We start from the raw sequence: 18,872 nt of genomic DNA on the forward strand, positions 1-18,872 counted from the left end.
CAGTCTGTGCACAGATGGATTGAGTGTGTTGAGCCTGTAATCGAGTAAGCAGAAGGAAGAGTTTGCCCACTTGCTGTGCTAGCACCTCCCTTTGCTGACTCTGCTCAATTTCTCAACTCTGGTTCACTTTAGTTCAAATGCCTTAGCCCTTATGCCTTCCCACATATCATAAATAACCTCCACCCTAGTCCAGAGAGGCACCGGTAATCGCTGCATCAGTGATACACTGTATGGGAGAGCAGGCTCATACCAGACTAATGCCCTCACAGGATAGCACAAGTATTACCAGGGGTAGTCTAGTGATTAGTAATAATTACCTCAGGAAGGACCACAGGAAGTTTATCCCATTCAGAGGGATCTCAAGTAATTTTATCTGCACCGGCTTCCTTGGTAAAAGTGTGAATTTCCAGTGTTTTTAGCCCAAGCCGGCATTGTGAGGCGATTTCTAAATGTCAGATTTTCCTTTTCAGTTGTGCCCTGATATTTAAATCACAAAGGTAAAATATTACCTGTGATGTGGTTTGATTCGATGATTTGATAGATTTCCAGTTTTAAAGTTGACATTATACAGCGGCACAGAAAGGCAAACATTTCGATGATGATAAAGTAAAGAAAATGGTATTCAGAGCAGAGCGCAGAGGCGGGTGCTGTTACAGTGAAATTATCAAGCAAAGGGAAAGATTTTGCTGCTCCGAGTGACACGAAGCGTGTCTCCAGTCCCAATTAAATATTTTAGCATCTAGATGACTCAGAGAAATGTGCATGCACAACATAAAATTACCAGCCTTCACTGGCAATGCTGCTGAATGTAGGAATTAAAATGACTTTGACTGCTGAGGATTTCCCCTGAATGCTATAATCCAAACGCTGAGAGTCAAAAGCAAGATATTAGCAATGGGACACAGTTTGGTTCTGTTTATCTATTACCTCCGATTTGTCTGGGTCTAATTAGCAAACGGTAGCGCGATGCTCGATTGTCCCAATTTCCCAAATGGAGAAGTCGCTCTTTGTTTCTGTTTTCAACAACAAACAATGTAACTAATGAATATTTATTTGTCAATCAGAAACTTTTCCAAACAATCAGCAACTATCAATTATAATCAAATACCACTATTACCAAGAGTACCACAGTGTCTTAATTTAAAAAAATAATTATCATTAAAAACATTGAATATATGGTACTAATAAGATGGCCATTATTATTCCATGAGCTGGGGAATTCAGTTTGAATGACTGTGCAACTAATGCCGCTCCGTTTTTATTCACGGATCATTCAATCACCTTTACAAAGTAAAGGTACAAAACAAACAGAATTTTCACTTCGTTTTAATTATTAATGAAATGATACATGATGTTTATTTAGCAGTTTTCAACATTTCCCTCCCTTTTAATGTTTGCAAATCAAGCAACTGGTTTGTTTTACATGATTACACAGAATGTTTTAAATTCTGTGTTTAATGATAACTCGAACTAAATTCGAGTGTGTTGCATACGGGCAACACACATTGAATGGCACATAAGGGAAATTTTAAAAACATAGAGACATTAATAACTGCTGTGTGTGTGTGTGAGATGGAGTTTGCACATTTTTTCTGGGGGGTTAGTTTGTTTGCCCGTCTGTTAAGGAGGTACGGGTACATACTGGACTTCCTGACCAACCGCCCCCAACATGTCCGGCTGGATAACCGCTGCTCATCTACCATCACAATGAACACCGGTGTACCACAAGGCTGTGTGATGAGCCCTTTCCTCTACTCCCTCTTCACCCACGACTGCAGACCTGCTGATGGTTCCAACACCATCATTAAGTTTGCAGATGACACCACGGTGATTGGCCTCATCAGTGACAACGATGAGGCCGCCTACAGGGAGGAGGTGGATCGTCTGGCTGAGTGGTGCGACAGAAACAACCTGCTGCTTAACACCGAGAAGACCAAGGAGCTCATCGTGGACTACAGGAGGAATGCTGACCCACATCCACCCATCCACATTAAGGGGACGGCTGTGGAGCGTGTGAGCAGCTTCAAGTTCCTGGGAGTCCACATCTCCGAGGATCTCACCTGGACGACCAACTGCTCCAAGCTGGTCAAGAAGGCTCACCAGCGCCTCTTCTTCTTGAGGACTCTGAGGAAGAACCACCTGTCCTCAGACATCCTGGTGAACTTCTATCGCTGCACCATCGAGAGCATCCTGACCAACTGTATAACAGTCTGGTACGGGAACTGCTCTGCCTCGGACCGGAAGGCGTTGCAGAGGGTCGTGAAAACTGCCCAGCGCATCGCCGGAGCACCACTTCCTGCCATAAAAGACATCTACAGGAAGCGGTGTCTGAAAAGGGCTGGGAAAATCATCAGAGACCCCAGTCACCCATCACATGGACTCTTCACCCTCCTGCCCTCTGGGAGGCGCTACAGGAGCCTCCGGACTAAGACCACCAGGTACCGGAACAGCTTCTTCCCCACAGCTGTCAGACTCCTGAACTCTGCCTCCTGACATCTGACCCACGTTAAACTCATGGACTGAACATACACACACCCACAATGGACAACTGTACCCTCAAATACACAATAATAACATGGAGTGAACCACCACTCACAACCACTAGCACTTTATATAGCCTCTGTAGAAATTATCCACACCCTCACTTACCTTAACTGCACTACTGTATAGCCCTGTGTAAATAATCATTCTGTACATTCGATAATCTTTAATCCTACAACTGTTTACAACTTGCATAGTTCCCATTTCTGTATAGCTGTATATCTCAGATTCTGTAAAGTTATTTATTTCATATTCTGTATAGTTTTTCATATTTATATCCTGTTCATATCCTGTACATAGCTTGTACTCACTACAGCCTGTACATACTTATAGTTATAGAATATTCACAACATACTTCATACCGTGTACATTATAACATACCATAATAGACCCATTTCTGTAATTACTTACATATCTATATTATTGCTAATATATATTGTAATATATCTATATCACTAAGCACTTCTGGATGGATGCAAACTGCATTTCGTTGCCCTGTACCTGTGCATGTGCAGTGACAATAAAGTTGAATTCTATTCTATGAATTCTATTCTATACAGGTCCATATATATACACACACACATGCTACGATCATCGTAGTAAGTAGATGTTGACATAGAAATATGTTTCAGAGAGCATGTTAGCCCTGGCTATTTGAGCTTGATAAGCTAGCATTGCTGTTTAAAGCTTGTTTTATATTACACACTCACTTGTCACAGCTGTGTAAGGAAAAGAAAAGGAAGTCTCGTTAACCACCGTCCAGGAATCGCAGATGTCTGAATGTGATAATGGCAACGAAAAATGATGACATGCTGCATCTCTAGGCTGTCTTTGCCGCTTTACTTGCGGCACAGAACAGGAGACGAGTATGAGTAGGGTGATCGGGACTTTGCGTCAGAGTTCAGCTAATATCAGCATCACTGTCCAGCCAAGCAGAGAGAAACAAGGAGTGAGAAGCCACTAAGCGTATTCATGGCCTTGTCAGAAAGCCTTTTAGGCAGACCATCCAGCATGAATGCAAAGCGGCTGCAGTCATAAAGCGGGTCTGATGTGAAATAAATGGCTTTCACTCCACTTTCAGGATGAGAGAGGGTCAGAAAGAGAGGGGAGGAAGGTACGGAAAGAAAGCAAGACAAAACAGAGAGGAGTTTAGAGAGAAAGTGGCACCCTGTGAAGTTTAAGAAAATAGGTTCAGCTCTGTCCGTGCGCTTTCTGCAACACTGACGGAGATGAAAGGGGATTTTTGACAAAATAATTTCTTTTCATCTTTCTTTTCTCTTTTCCTTCACTCCTCCTTCATGCACTTGCATGTTATCTGACCCGCATCTCTCCCTTTTGCCTGTTTACATCTGTCACTGGAAAAAGAAGGAAAAAAGGCCCACATGTTGATATAAGGACGTTCCGTAAGAAGACAGTAGGAAAAATACAATGTTTACTCTACACACAAGGAGCCTGTAAACTAAATTTAAGTGTAATTTTTCAGGAAAATGGGATTCTCTGATCACTGGATGGGGCTGTGGCTCAGGTGGTAGAATAATAATAATGTATACTTTATTGATCCCTGTGGGGAAATTCCTCCCTGCATTTAACCCATTCACTCAGTGAAGCAGTGGGCAGCAATTGGGCGCCGGGGAGCAGTGTGTAGGGACGGCATCTTGCTCAGGGGTGCCTCAGGGTAGCCGTTCAGTGGATTTGAACCCCCGATCTTCCAATCATGGGGCCACCACTCTACCTACTGAGCTATCCCTGCCCTGAATGGGGCACCTACCAATCAGAATGTCAGTGGTTTGATCCCCAGCTCTTCCAGTATGCATGTTGAACTAGATGGTGAACTCCAAGTTTCTCCTGATGGATCCATCAGTTTGAGAAATCTTCAGGAAACAGAAGTTTTGGTTTGGGGCAGCGTAGACAGAGATCAACGAGGACCTTGACAAAGTCATGGGACCCGTCTGCGTTCCCACTACCACACTTGCCCAGGTTCCTGCAGTGATGGGCACCTGCTGGGCTTTGAAAGATCGCAGGGGTATTTTAGAAAAGTGAAACAGCATAAAGGGCCTTTCATGGGTTTTTATACAGAAACGAATCCTGTTTCTCATTCGCAGGTCGTAAGGTCAGTGTACAATCCACTGTTTTGTCTGCACTTGATTACGGTGATATTGTTTGTATGCATGCTTCTTATCCACCTGGAAGCCTCGATTCTGTGTGTCACGGTCCATCACGATTTATTACAGGCGATTCTTTTCTTACTCGCTGTGGCATCGTGTATGGAAAAGTGGGGGGGTCCTCTCTATCATGTTTATTTACAAGGCCCTGCTGCAAAGACTTCCTGCTTGCCTCTGCTCCTTAATCAAATTTAAAGACGGTGCTTAGAATATCGGGTCACAGGACACTTTAACTTGAGCTGTGCGTGTTATTCATGCCGAACTTGAAAAAACTGGATTTAAATACTTCGCTATAATTGAGGAAAACAAAGCAGTCTCTGGGATATTTCAACGTTGTTCTTGATTTGTGATCACTCATAAAGTGCAGTTTTGATATATAGCTGGAAAAAGAGATTGCAATATCAGTGAGACTGTTCAAATAAAGGATTTAATAATAACGACAATGATAATGTACAACACAACAGCGGCATTGTTTCCTGGGGTTTGTGTTGCATATGAATGGTTTGTACATTTGCACAGCAAATGGAAATGAAGAATGACAGGGAGCGTGTGTCTTATAGTACACATAAAGAAATGAGCAGGCGGGGGAAAAAATGACAGCACAACACAAATCTAACAGTCAGTGAAGTGCAAACAGCTTCCTGTATGACTGGGGAAATATGGTGCACAAAATGAGGTCATGCAGAGGTCAGAAGATGCACAAGAACCTGCAATGTGACTACACTGTCCAAAACATGAACTAGTTGTCGTTATTTTGAGCAAACTGAGATTAAAACGACGATCATACGCGTGATTGGCACATCCATAATATTATAACAGCACCTGAGCTGCAGTGAATGTGGGGGAAAGTGTGGATGCCCCACATATGCAAGGTCTCTACAACCTCTTTGAACGACCAGGCTAATGTGTCATAAGCATTTCTTTGTCTGTTTAGTGTTCTGTTAATGAATGTTGAATAAATTTTGATCACTGTAGACAGGAGTTATGAGGATTTTTTTTTTTTTATGATGTACTGTAACAGTGAGAACAGTGTTTAACAGTTGTTATGGTTACAGATGGTTGTGTAGTAAAACAGCTTAAGATTGTTCATGCCATTGTTTTTTAACTTCCAATAAAATGTCAGTAAATCATTATGGCTATAATGTTATCATGTGTTAGGAAAAACGGGACATGTGATAGTAGATGTGCTTGCTCTGTGAAACTTTAATAATAATAGTAATAATAGTAATACATATTATTTGAGGGCGCCTTTCAAAAACCTAAGGTCACCTTACAAAAGAACAAAATTAATAAAAGGAGCAACAGTCATAAAATACATAAAATAAGTTAAAATTGCAAAACAGAACTTGACAACAGATAAAATCAGCACTAAAGCGAATAAGCCAGTTTGAACAGATGTTTTGAGCTGTGACTTAAATGCAGGAAGAGAGTTTATATTTCTTATTGCTGGAGGAAGAGATTTCCAGAGCCAAGGAGCAGAGCGACTGAAGGCTCCGTTCCCCATAATCAAGGGTTAATCATTCATTTATTGTTGTTAGACAAGCATTTATACATTATATATTGAGCTGTAGTTCAAAATTTGGTGGAGACACTTATTATGAGGAAATTCTAATTAGAAATTCTTTTCTAAAATGCTGTTTTCCATCCTCACTGTTCAGTACGTCTTATTTCCTTGTGACTCTGAATGAAGAAACGTTGATTTAGTCGAGCACTAAAACAAAGATGAGCTCTTGTGTCGGCTCTCAAGCTGCTCACTTTGAAACCTTTGCAGGTGATCCGGGAGCATAACATCTGCAGCATCTGTGAGAACATCTGTTCCTTTGTCTATCTTATCTGTCCGTCTTCTCCCCTTTCATCATTTCTCATGTGGGTCTGCCTTTCTCCCCCAGTTTGACCACCCTTTTGTAGAGGTCCACCGGGTGAGGAAGTTTCGCTTCGAGCCAGAGCGCCACATACTGGTTTCACTGGAAGACCTGAGCGAGCCTGCAACAAAGACTGGCTACAGCACTCCCCTCGGCAGCTGGAGCTGCGATGGGGAGATCCTGCCTGAGGTTGCCATTCAAGTCAGGTAAATGACAACAGAATCATGTGTGACTGCACAGACAATTGTGCGACGTACGCTACGAGGCATCATAAGAGATTCAACCAAGGTCTTACTTGTAGAAATACTGCATTTGGCTCAGGTGAGGAATGATGTCATCCAGGTCATGGTAGTCTTAATCTCAGACTCTCAGGGCAGCGTTATAGGTGGCACCTATAATGTTGACACCCCTTCCGAGACTCAAATGATTACAAGGTGGGTCATTAACTCTGAGGACCACCTCCAAGGGGAAAATCCCACTAGGGGTTAAATACCTGGGAATATCCGGACCAAAGAAACCTCTGTGGTAAGAGGTTAAACCCCAAAAGGAAGACTTTCAGTACAGTTACATGGTCTACTTAGATGCATATTTGCATACTCGTATAAGATCCTCTGGGTGATTTATAGAAACATTTGGTGACTGCAGTGAACATGTGAAATTGCCTGGAATACACTAAGGTGTTTAAAAAAAATGAAAAAAGAAAAGAAATCTCTCAAACTTGGGGAAACAAACACTGGAAAAACAATAAAATGCATTTTTATTTATAAGTTGTGATGAATGTTTTGCTCATATATTAGACATTTTAATGCTTTTAAACTCTACTTTGCCTGGTAAAGAGGAGCAAACCTCGATAACTTCTTTTTACCGTCTTATGAAGCTTGTCACTAAAAATGAACTCTGTGCGGCGGAGCGGTAAAGACGGGCCTGGATCACTCGGCATAGATGACGACTGGCAAATGGTTCTGAATTGAAGCACATAATATTGTAGGAGCAGTATAATGGATGAAGTATTGAAATACGTGCAGGGCTCATACCTATTGCATCATCATGGCTGGATATTTGTGGTAAAGACTTTCCTTTTGGGTATTAAGCTGTAATCTTGGCTTAAATTGCCCCAAATGTTCCTGAGTATTATGTCTTAAAGCGTAAGTAGAAACAGATTATGTTCTGTATGCCTGACAACTCTGTATTCACAGTGCACTGAAGTAAAACTCAGATGTACAACTTTTAGCCGCTGCTTTGATCTAAACTGAAATCGTAGAAAAAAGCCTGTGGACTTGGGTGACCGTGACTTTGCCTTTTCGCCTTGGTCGTTTATGGCTTTGAAACACCTAAAGGTACTGGGTAGATGGCTGTGAAAAGCTGTTCAGACATGCATGTTCCTTGATCCCAATGACTTCTGTGAATCCTGGATTTTAGCCATTAAAGATCGAGACATTCAGATCAGCCTTAGATAACTGTTTTTAGTGAGAATTGTTAAACATTAGCATGGTTACATGCCAGAACAGGTCAGCAGACTGATGACCAGAGACCTAGAAGTGTCTAACAGTGCAAGCAAAGAATACCTTTGACTGGCATATTAGAGGGTGGGCAATATACAAAAGGTTTACCTAACTAACGAGATCCTCTAAATGTCCTCTAAAGAGCAGCTGCCGTTGACAAAGTGATGACTGCTTAAGTGGACTGAGTTTTAGGATGGTGAACATGGACCTTAGGTTCTAGTCACACAGGCATGGAGACCAGTTGGCAACCATCAGTCGGGAGAGTTTTCCTCAACTGTTTGCAAGTGGTTTCTGGAGTTAGCTGCAGTCACTTTAGTTAACATGGAAGATACCAAACTACTCGACAAGTAGAAAACTGGTTGGGGAATGCACATTTTTTTCCTAGTTAGCGGAGATTGCCAGGGACTTACCAACTGGGCTCCAGGCTTAAGTCAGCGGCCCCCAAACTTTTTTGCGCCACAATATTTTCACGAGCTGGCCTTTAAGGAGTTGCGGATAAATACAACAAAATAAAACCAGTACCGGTACCAAAACAAAGAAAATGTATTCATAGCACAAGGGAAAAGACCCAGGGAAACTGAGTTAACGATAAAAACGATCAAAAATAACGAAAAAACCCTGAAAACCATCAATTTCACACCTGAGCCTCAACTCTCGTGACCCGGTACCAAACGACTCGCGGACCAGTATCGGTCCATGGCCCGCTGGCCTAAGTGACCGAAGACTTATTAGGCTGATAACATGTTCGCATGGCAATGCTAGCTTGGCTACAAGCTATCCAAACTTTTAATATCTGTCAGTGACCCATCTAGGGTTAGAGGTACAGGCAAAAGGAAGGGTTTTTAGCAAAGAAACTATAATGCCCAAATCTACAGTTTTACTATTTTGGCTAAATAATTCTAGTGGTCTGCTAGATGCTAAGGAGTTATATGAGAAAACTTGAATTTGGAAAGAAAAAGCAGGAAAAAACATGTAGAGGATTTAAAGATCTAACAACGACAATACTCTGTGTAGCTAAATTGTCAATATAAAAGAAGGGCTGGTGATAAAGATGTCCTCCTGTGTGGCGAGACAGAAGCGAGAGCAGCAGTGCCATTAGCACCACTAGTGTCCAATAGTTTCTGGTCAGGAGAGTCTTTTACTGTTCCCCGCTGTACAATCTTGGCAACTCAATGGAATTAGCCCCCCTCATTTTTCTGGCCCTGTCCACACTTCAGCTTTCCCCGCTATCAGATCTCTATACAGCCGGCGTGGCACTGCTTGACGCATCATTTATTTCATGCTCCATTGTACTTTGCCAATGATGCATGGCGCTGTAATGTTGCTAATTTAACGGCCCTCCCCATGTTAAAAGGCTACTCCCCTTTAATTAAAGCAGAAGTCCGTCCTTTTATTGCCTCTTCCTCGCCACTAATCGTTCTTGGAGTGAGCCAGCCAGAGTGCTGCTTGGATAATAAATGGTAATAGCCCGGGTGCGACGGAAGGAAAGTTGGAGGGGGAAAAAAAGAGTGCGATGTAGGAAGTACATCTTTAGCAAAAGTTAAACTGAAGGCACAACTGTGATAAAGACAAATACTTACAAACAAGCTAAGGTACCTTTTTATGTAATTACAACCTGAAGATGCCTCTGCTTGATTTTGTGTTTTCATTTCATGTATAAATAGAATCTAGAGATAAAGCATTATATTAACTGCTGCTTACGCCCCCAAGAAAACAGCAGGTGTTCTGACATAAATATAGGTATTTAGGGGAAAAAAAGGCACAGGTAGTAATTAAGATTGTACAACACACTGGCCATTTTACAGCTTTTTTTTGTGTGCATATACTCCATCTGTTACTTTAAAGGTTTCTGCATGTCAGACTGTCTCTTTCAAGTTTGCGTGTCGAGTCCTAACACAGGGGTGCCGTTCCGTTGCTTCTGCGGCCACATGGGCAGTAAAGTCTCACAGAAAAGAACATAGTCATTAAGTTGATGGTTTGTTATTCAGGCTAAATGGTGCATTTTGTGTGTGTCTTTATCTCTGCAGTGTCCAGTGCCAGTTGATCAGGCTGTTTGCCCGTGGTATTGAGGAACAGCAGCAGCAGCAGTGTGTGTCGGACGACCCGTGTACCCTCAGTGCCTTGGAGCCAACCACAGACTAGTCAGTGGATTGAGAGCTGAAGAGGACATTTAACTGTTCAAAAACAACTTAGTTGAACTTGGCACAGTTTCCTGGAAAAACACATTCGTCATATCAGTTTAAATCCTAAATGCTGATGTCTCCTTGCCTCCTATCCATGCAAAAAAAAAAAGGGGGGAATGAAATTTAACCCTGGAGAACCCATGGGGTCAAATTTGACCCCATGGTTTCCCTAGAAAACCAATGGGGTCGGCTCTGACCCCATTGGTTATTTGAAAAATGCAAAGCTAAAAAGCACTTCAGCATCCCATTATGAGGATGGAACATTTAAATCCAAGGAAAAGTTTCATCACAAGTCAACTAGTCATTTCCCCTTTGACATTTGGGGCTTTTCAGGTACAAAATTGCCTCATAGAGCTTGAAGTAAGCAGAGATATAATGTGCCTACTGCTGCCACATTGAAACCCAAAATGTCAGGTTTTGTATTTGGGAAATTAAGATGTCTAAGCTCAAAGGATCTGAAGCAGGGGAGTCCACACAGACACACGCACAAACAGATGAAACTGGACTTAACTATCCCAGAAGGTCTTTACCCTGCCATGAAGGAGAATATAAATGGGATTTCTCCCTACACAGCATGGACAGAGAGCCAAGGAGATGCAGCTCTGTAAGAAGGATGAAGAATAATCCCTGTGAAGTACATTGATAAACTGAAAAGAGTAGAGAAAAAAGTAGCAAGGCTAAAAGGAAAAAACAAATCTCTCCTTTTAGGGGGAAAAAATCATTTCATCTGTGACCCAGGTGGAAGCAGATATGAGCCAGGGGCACTAATGAAAAGGACTGAGTACCCTGCTAATACACTAACAGGACCCCGGTGACTGCTGGGTGATAAGGCAAAGTGGTTGCTAAGTGATTTGGTGTGTCTGAGCACCGCTGCGCTGCACCTGTGGCTCTGAGTTCTGCTCGTCTCTGGCTAAACTACCAACAGTTTAATCATCACCTGGGATTAGCTAAAATTATCCATTGTTAACATCATTAGAGATAATGTATTGCTTTGCTTTGAAATTGCTCTTATTCAGCTTTTTCCTTTTTTTTTCTTTTTTTTTCTTTTTGTTTGAGGTCAAGCTGGTCTTGATATCACAGGAGAACGGTCGCCAGCAAATAAGAAGAAGCTTTTATTTTTACAGTGATTATATAAAACTGTGTGTATGGTAATAATACATGAGGGTCCATGTATATGTGATTAAAGTAAAAGTGGGTTTTCTGCAGGTCCTTCGGGATTCGTGCATATGTGTGTGAAGATGCCAGTGATGATGATAATTTGGATTTTATTACTTAGGGGCTCATAGCTGCCATTTTTCAGATGGTGTCTCACCATAGTTGAGATGCTTCAGATTTGTTGTTACTGAGGTTTTTGCAGACACATGATCACTAACAGTGGGATGTTTGTTTGTCCCCCATTTTGGATGTGTGACATTTATGGTTACAACATAGGGTCAAACGAATAAAGCCTTAGTCACACAGACCAGGAGATCAGTTAGTGACACCCTGGAAACCACCAGTCACTAGGGAAGATATCCCTGACCAGCTGGACAAAACCTCCTTAGCAGTGCTTTGATAGGTAGAAGATATCGTTCACCGGTAATTTGCATGGAATATGCAAGTTTGCCAACTACTCTCCAAGCGGTAGTAAGGCCGTTAAAAGTATGATACGAACCGAAATTGAAGCTGTTGACCTTGTAAAGAAAATCTGCACTTAATTAAATGTGTTTGCTGTAGCACTGAGGCACTTTTACTATGAAGGCAAATATTTTGTTTCTGGTTTGCTTTGCACTTTTGCGAGTTTTGTCGCTTGGCTAGCAGTGAGTTAATATTTATTTTAAAAAAAAAAGCTGGCATCATGAAAAGTACAGGCTTGCAACCAAAGAAAATCACTGCTAAAAAGCTCTTGGTTGCCCTCTTTGCAACCAGTTACAAACTATAGCAACTATACGCTAAACTTTTTACTCAGAGATTGGTGGCTGTATCATGTCCACTATGGTAGACCACAGAGAAATATGTGCAGGATGTCTTGTGAGAAATTTTTATAGATGACCAAACGCACAAATGTAACTAATGCAATAATTGGTACCTTTTTTCTGTCAGACATCTTAAAACACATGAACATTTTAGCTTTTAAAAAGCTTTATTTAACGTTATTTTTCATTAATGAGCATTAATTTTGTGTATGTAATGTTCATACAGTATAATTTCAGAAAGATAATATAAAACAAAATTAAATCCCTTTTTAATTTTGTGATGGGAATCTAAAAAGGTAACAAGCCATGGAAGTTAAATCCAAGTTAAACTTTTTAAACCTTTATTTACATTTTTCCACCAATGCTTTTCCTGGTGTTTGGTCCAATTTCTGTGTGCTTACAATTGCATTTTGATTAACTGTCATATCCAGAGTCAAAGGTTAACGCTCGCTATCTTTTCAGATTATCAATCTGATGCTAAATGAATTAGTTCGCCATCTTAGCTGCTGTTGTCACGTAGAAACTTAAGCACTCTTTATGCAAAGAGAGAGTCAAGCGCAAGACTTTGAAACAGAGCAAAATCTTGTAAAACCATAAATGATGCTACTTTCCAACAGTTATAAAGTAGTTGATGTGAGAACAAGCGCCCTTTCATGTTGGCTCTATGCAGCTGGCTGCTCAAGTGCTCACAACTAAAAACAAAGAGATGGTAACATCACACATTACTGGTTACTTGTTGGTTAAACTATTAAATGTAGTTTAAAAAAAAAGAAGGTTTTTGCAACTTTGTCTGGGAATTTTATTGGGATAAAACCACCACTGTGCACTTACTGGGATATGTGCTATTGTATGTTATCACATTAGGGCTTCTTTCTATTGCCTTGCTTAGCTGCCTTCTTTTCATGGGTCCAGTTAGATGACGGCTGTTTAATCAGACTATTGCACTGTGTGCATTACTGTCTGCAGGCAATGAAACTGTTTTTTTAGTGGAACCCACTAGTGTATGATAAAGATGTAAACTAAATCAAAATATAAAGTTAATTTAATTTTGACTCTTCATACTTTAGTACACACTGTACACAAAACAAGCTGTGATGTAACTAGATATGTTTTATATAACGAAGAACTGCAATAAAGTTGTTTTGAAATCAGATTTTTGAACTCATGGTGCGTCTGATGCCAGTGGTGTTTTATTCCTTTCTTTTTCTACTTCTTAAAGACACACTCTCTCCCACGCATGCACACAAAGGTCAGCGGTCTCCTATTCTGGCTTTCTTACTCTCACTCTTTACCTGTCTCCCTGTATGAGTGGGATTTAATAGGGTGCTGTGATGTGAGTGAGATGTTTCATTAAAGAACATCAGACATCAAAGGTCTCTGCTGATGGAGTGGTATTTCAAGCTGTGCTCATTCTGCCCACAGACTGGATCTTGTTTCTTTTTTGACACAGAGATAGGCAAGTATGGAAATCTAAATTTGGAAAGTAATGTCAGTTAAAATTTCTCACCCTGGGTATGAGTGCAAGTCCACAAATCAAACTTGTCTCAGGTAAAACAGGTTGTAGCAATAGCATGTAATGGATTTATCCGTATTGGGCCCTAGTTTGCTGCTTTTTAAAACTATTCAGGCCGTGCACCGGCTGAATGTGCTACACCAAAGGTCGAAGGTGCTTGTGCCAATCAGCAGTTATTTCAATGGTGTGAAACAGCACAAAGTAAAGTAGATATTATATGGAATCTGGAGGGATATACAGTTTACTACTGTGCTTGCAAAGTACTCACAACAGTTAGATAAAGAAGCTATATTGGTGTGGCAGTGGCTGAGATATGAGATGTGACCTTTAGTTCCCTATATCTGTCAAGCTTTAAAGGCACCACTTCCCATGATACAAATTGTTATTGTCTTTGGTGAAACCCTCCATGACGAGTAAACAATGCTTTCAAATTCCATCATTGATTTTATAATGCCGACTCCAAACCCATTGACATTATCAGGGTTTTCTTCTTGTCGACCTAAAACTCACACCAGGGCACAAAAAACAACTTTTGGCTAAAGTTTTAAAGTTAAATTAAAAAAGTTAAAAGTAAACACATCTTAATGGGATAAAGCCCCTTTTAAATTAAAGCTCTAATAATCAATTAACCCCTTCTAATTTGGTGATTACCAAAATGGAGCAACATGGTAACTACTACTGTGCAAAAGTTTCAAGCCACCCCTCATTTCTTTATACTTTACTTTGGAAAATGGGAAATAGGTGCAGCGATTTATAGGAACATGCAAAACACTATTTAAATGTAAAAAGAGTTTTTGCAATTCTAATAAGTCTGAAAGTCAATAATTGGTAAAATGAACTTTATTCTTCAACACAGATAGCCTTAGCTGTCTTAGGCAATCTTGTCATGTCTCTAAATAGTCTTCAGGAATAGTTCTCTGGGCTTCTTGAAGGACATTCAAAGCTTCTTGTTTGGTTGTGCCCTGCCTTTTCATCTACCACACACCTTCAACCGGGACCATTTCTGATGAGGCTTCAGTGAACAGCAGATTAATTAAGTGAAGGTCCAGATGCATCTCGCATGTCCTTTGCTGCATTTTTCCCTTCTTCTTATGGCTTCTTATGACTTGCAGATACTGTTCATCTGCTCTAGATATTATTTTTGGGGGCCTAACACTTGTCACTTTTTTCCTCTGCTTGTCCAGTTTCCTCAAATTTTTTAAGACCACACTGCACCTGACACTGAAAAGACCCTGGCAAATGGCTAATAGGAATCACATCGTTGGTGCACAGTAACCATTTTATGCTTGTCAACATGATTTGGCATTTTTCATAGATTCAAGCAAAGACAGTCAAACAAATGTGTTTTTGCGACAGGCTGCTAGTAATAACATCGCCTAAAGATACAATTTAAAACTGGTTCTTTGCAAAGTGTAGACGCAGCACTGGTTCATTCCTTGAGTTAGCTCCGTTTTTAATCCCTGAACAAGTGGCTTAGCAAAAATATTCCTCTGAAAATGGTCAGCTACAAGGACTGGATCACAAATGTGTGCAAAAAGTAGCCAATGTCCAAAGAAAACTTTCAGGAAGCCTGGAGAAATATTGCTGAAGACTACTTTAAAACATGACTAGAAAGTCTTGTAAGGAAGCAAAATCTAAGGAAATTAAGGATTTATTTTTTTCTTACTGTCAGTAGGTGCCATTTCTGACAGTATCTCTTCTGAAACTGCACTCAAAATGACATAAAACAAACTGTCTAACTGAGAGGAAATTCATTTGTCTGTGTTCAAGTGTTCAAAAATATTAGCTTATTAACTTTTTTTTTTAACAATAAAAAAGTTACAAGTATGGTCCCTGAAGTTTTCACACTGTTATTCAAGTCCATGTAAATTTCCAGGGTTTGTGTGCAGGATTACATCCAAAACCTTGCTGATTTGTCACCAGGGAGCAGAAAGCCAGAGTGTAAAAGACTGCAGTGTGGTGTACTGCGGTGCAGTCTTGGCGGTACACCTTCCACATGGGAAAACTAAAAGGTCACCAGTGTTACTTGTTTCTTTCATCCATGAAATTTTAAAAGTTATCTCCTGCTAACACCTCTGCCAAAATGTTACTTTGCCAAGCTGCTCGTCTAAGCAGGTATTGTGGAATGTGACTATCTGACAGGCTGGCTTCAAAATGATTTAGGGTTGCCAACTCCCTGAAAAATAAATAAGGGACACCTCGTGGCCAGGGCCGGGCGACCCAGTTGTCTTCACCCTTCCCAGTGTGGTGAATTTTCTAGCTCTTTTTTTGTGTGTGAAATTATTTTTTTAACCCTTTGACTTGAATTTGATTTAAGTAGATGTGTATTCTTTGTGATATGAACACATGTGAAACAAATGATCATTTAGCCATTTATTTTTAGCTCAAAATGACAACATTAACACAATAAAACAGGTCTCCTTCTTAAACAGAAGCCTGTCATGCTTAACTTTTGAGAATATAAGTAAATCTTTCTTTAAAAGAACTCTGTCCTGCTTAACTTAAAATAATAGAAAACAATAGAAAGAAAAACATTCTTGTAACAGTGCACATTTAGTGCATTTAGTACAATCGGCTTCAGTTGAAATATTATTTCAGCTTTTCTAATGCTAATCAGCTGCTCCTGTTTGTAAACCCGCTTGTTCCCATGATTACGCATCTTAACTCATCATCATTATTCATCTATGTATTACTTTTATGTATTAGTCATCTATTTGTTGTAATCATCCATCCTTGCAGTTGTTTATTACACAAAATAAATTATATTATCACACTTCTGGCCACATAGCGCTGATATTCATTGCACATGCCCATATTAACTTTTTCCAGCCAGGTGTTTTCCTTTTCCCATTCTTCCCTTTCTCTGAGGGGAACAAACATTGCTGCTCTAATGCTGGGCTTACACTGTGCGGTTTTAGGCCCATTTTGAGCCGATTTTTGACCGATTTTGGCCTTCATCGTGCGTCGTGTAGTATACGTGGGGTAACGAGAAGTGATTAACACCTCACGACCAGCTCCCGATCATCAATCGCTCGTGAGGGTCTCACCACAGCCGCTCACACTGCTCGCGCGCAAACACGTAAACGTTGGTGTAAAAGATGGAGCAGCACGGCTGTGCAGCCTGTGATCTGGACACAAGCGATGGAGGCACAACTTGTAGAACTTTGGAAAGCTCATCCGAGCCTTTTCGATGTGGCATCACAAAATTATCACGACCACAACAACCGTGAAAATAGTTGGATCTACACTGCTGCTCAATCACAGCTGCCTGATCATGTTTTTCATTAGCAATTTAGCAAAGTTGATGGTGGTGGTGGTGTGTCTGTGTGAGTGTAAGACGGAGAGAGAGAGAGCGCGACAGATTTTCTGTTATAACCTTCATGTTATGGAGGCACAGTGTGAGCACTCAGGTCGCATCAGAGCATCGGGCCGTATAGTGTGAGACCTGCATCGTGACCTATGAACTTCTAACCCCTGCGAGTCAGTCGTGCAGTTTGAGCAGGAGCTGAATAACGTGACTGAAAATCGCACAGTGTTTGCCCAGCTTTAGGTGTACTGTCGTCCGAGACTTGCACCGCCGTGTCGGCGTTTGTTTCCCTGTTGGCCATGCTTCTTGTTGTGGTCATCTGTTGTCTTCCGGTATTTTCTCCGTAAGCGACCTTTCCTCGACCAATGAGATGAGCGGTAATCTGAATTGTCATACTCGAATTGTCATAAGTGTGCTGTCAGCTCATTGGTCACAAAGCAGGAGAGGGGCTGGGAATTATGTTTTCAAACAAAGCGTTAATTCCATTAACATTTATAGACTACTTTTGATTCTCACTGTATTACGGGACAAAGTGCGTCCCTTATTAGCTCAATACGGGACGTGTACTTTTGTTTCGAAATACGGGACGATTCCGTATTTTAAGGGACGGTTGGCAACCCTAAAATGATTGTACATTACTCTAATACAAGAGCTAGCATGGCACTGAGACGAGACGGATTTTCCAGCCTGTCTTTTCCGCAGCGACAACCAAATTGTTTTCCCTCCTCCCGTCTTTCTTCCCTCATTTTCTTGCTTTGCTACTTCCTTATTGATTTATTCTCTATCTGCTTGTCCGCAGCCCACCGTGAGCCACTCTCTCATTCCCGCATCCCACCTGAGATGCAAGGTGAGACAAAACAGCCGCATAAACACCCTCTCTGCCACACAACAAATGCACACGCACATAAAAAGGCAGTCGGCTCTCCTCAATTTTCAGCAGTGTCCTTACCCAAAGTGGCCCCCTAAAACACCTCCCCCAGTGCTCTCATTCACACTCTGTGCCTCTCTCACCTTCACACACACGTCCACGCCCACCCTTGCATCAACAAGTCTCACCTTTTCTCCCTCCACATAAAGATTCACACTTATAGTGGGACAAAAGGGAACAGGAAAGCACATGCTTACGTCTTTTCTTTCATCCCCTGCCTCGGGACACCTAAAAAGGATGCTTTGGGCCTACATCAAGACTATTCCCTTTAATCGAGCCCTTTTCAACCTATTTGTCCAAGTATGACAGAATTCTGCATCTTAAAACATATATAAACACTTTTTTTGCAACCTTTGTTTTTGTTTCTTATGCACACAACAGGAACATCCAGTGTGCCAATGCAAACTGTTATGTGATCAAGGGAAGCAGAAAAGGTGATGCGGTGGCAGGCAGTGCGACCTCCACTAAAGGTTCTATCACAGTAATAAATACAGCATCAAAATCTTGATTAAAAAAAATCTTCTCACAGCAGGTCGTCTAACAAGAGACAAACAAAAGCGGAAATATTTGCTTGTGTGATAGCCTGAGGAGAATTAGGTGGGTGGTATGAAAGCGGCGTGAGTGAGAAAAAGAGTTAGAAGGACAGACAGAGCAGATACTGCAGGGGCGGTGGTCCAAAACAGCAGCAGCACCGTTCCCCACTTCTCTCTATATTGATTGGAATGAGCTCCCTGTGAGAGATCTAGATCAATGAGGCCATAACAGTCCATCTTCTCAGTCAGGAGCCACTACCGGCCTCTTATCTCTCACTCTCTGACCCACACACAAACATGCACACCGACACACAACCAGGCCTTTCCTTACACATTTCATCTCACCGATGCAGTCACCCACGTTAGAGGGTATACCTTTAAGCTGA

The 18,872-nt window shown here is 41.2% G+C and overlaps 1 protein-coding gene across 1 annotated transcript in view; it reads left to right on the forward strand.

Annotated features, from left to right (window-relative positions):
- Window positions 1–13,328, forward strand: part of cerk (ceramide kinase) — a 58,714-nt gene extending 45,386 nt beyond the window's left edge. Inside the window, exons 12-13 of the mRNA XM_086269527.1 lie at window positions 6,593–6,771; window positions 10,095–13,328. Coding sequence (XP_086125653.1) covers window positions 6,593–6,771; window positions 10,095–10,209 — 294 coding nt within the window. The 3' untranslated portion in view covers window positions 10,210–13,328. The remainder of the gene's footprint in view (window positions 1–6,592; window positions 6,772–10,094) is intronic.
- Window positions 13,329–18,872: the final 5,544 nt, after the last annotated feature.

The sequence above is a fragment of the Aulonocara sp. 'chitande type north' Nkhata Bay genome, linkage group LG17 (assembly GCF_057382095.1).
Source record: "Aulonocara sp. 'chitande type north' Nkhata Bay isolate Kocher_YH1m ecotype deep benthic linkage group LG17, A_spYH_male_GT1.1, whole genome shotgun sequence".
NCBI classification, from domain to species: domain Eukaryota; kingdom Metazoa; phylum Chordata; class Actinopteri; order Cichliformes; family Cichlidae; genus Aulonocara; species Aulonocara sp. 'chitande type north' Nkhata Bay.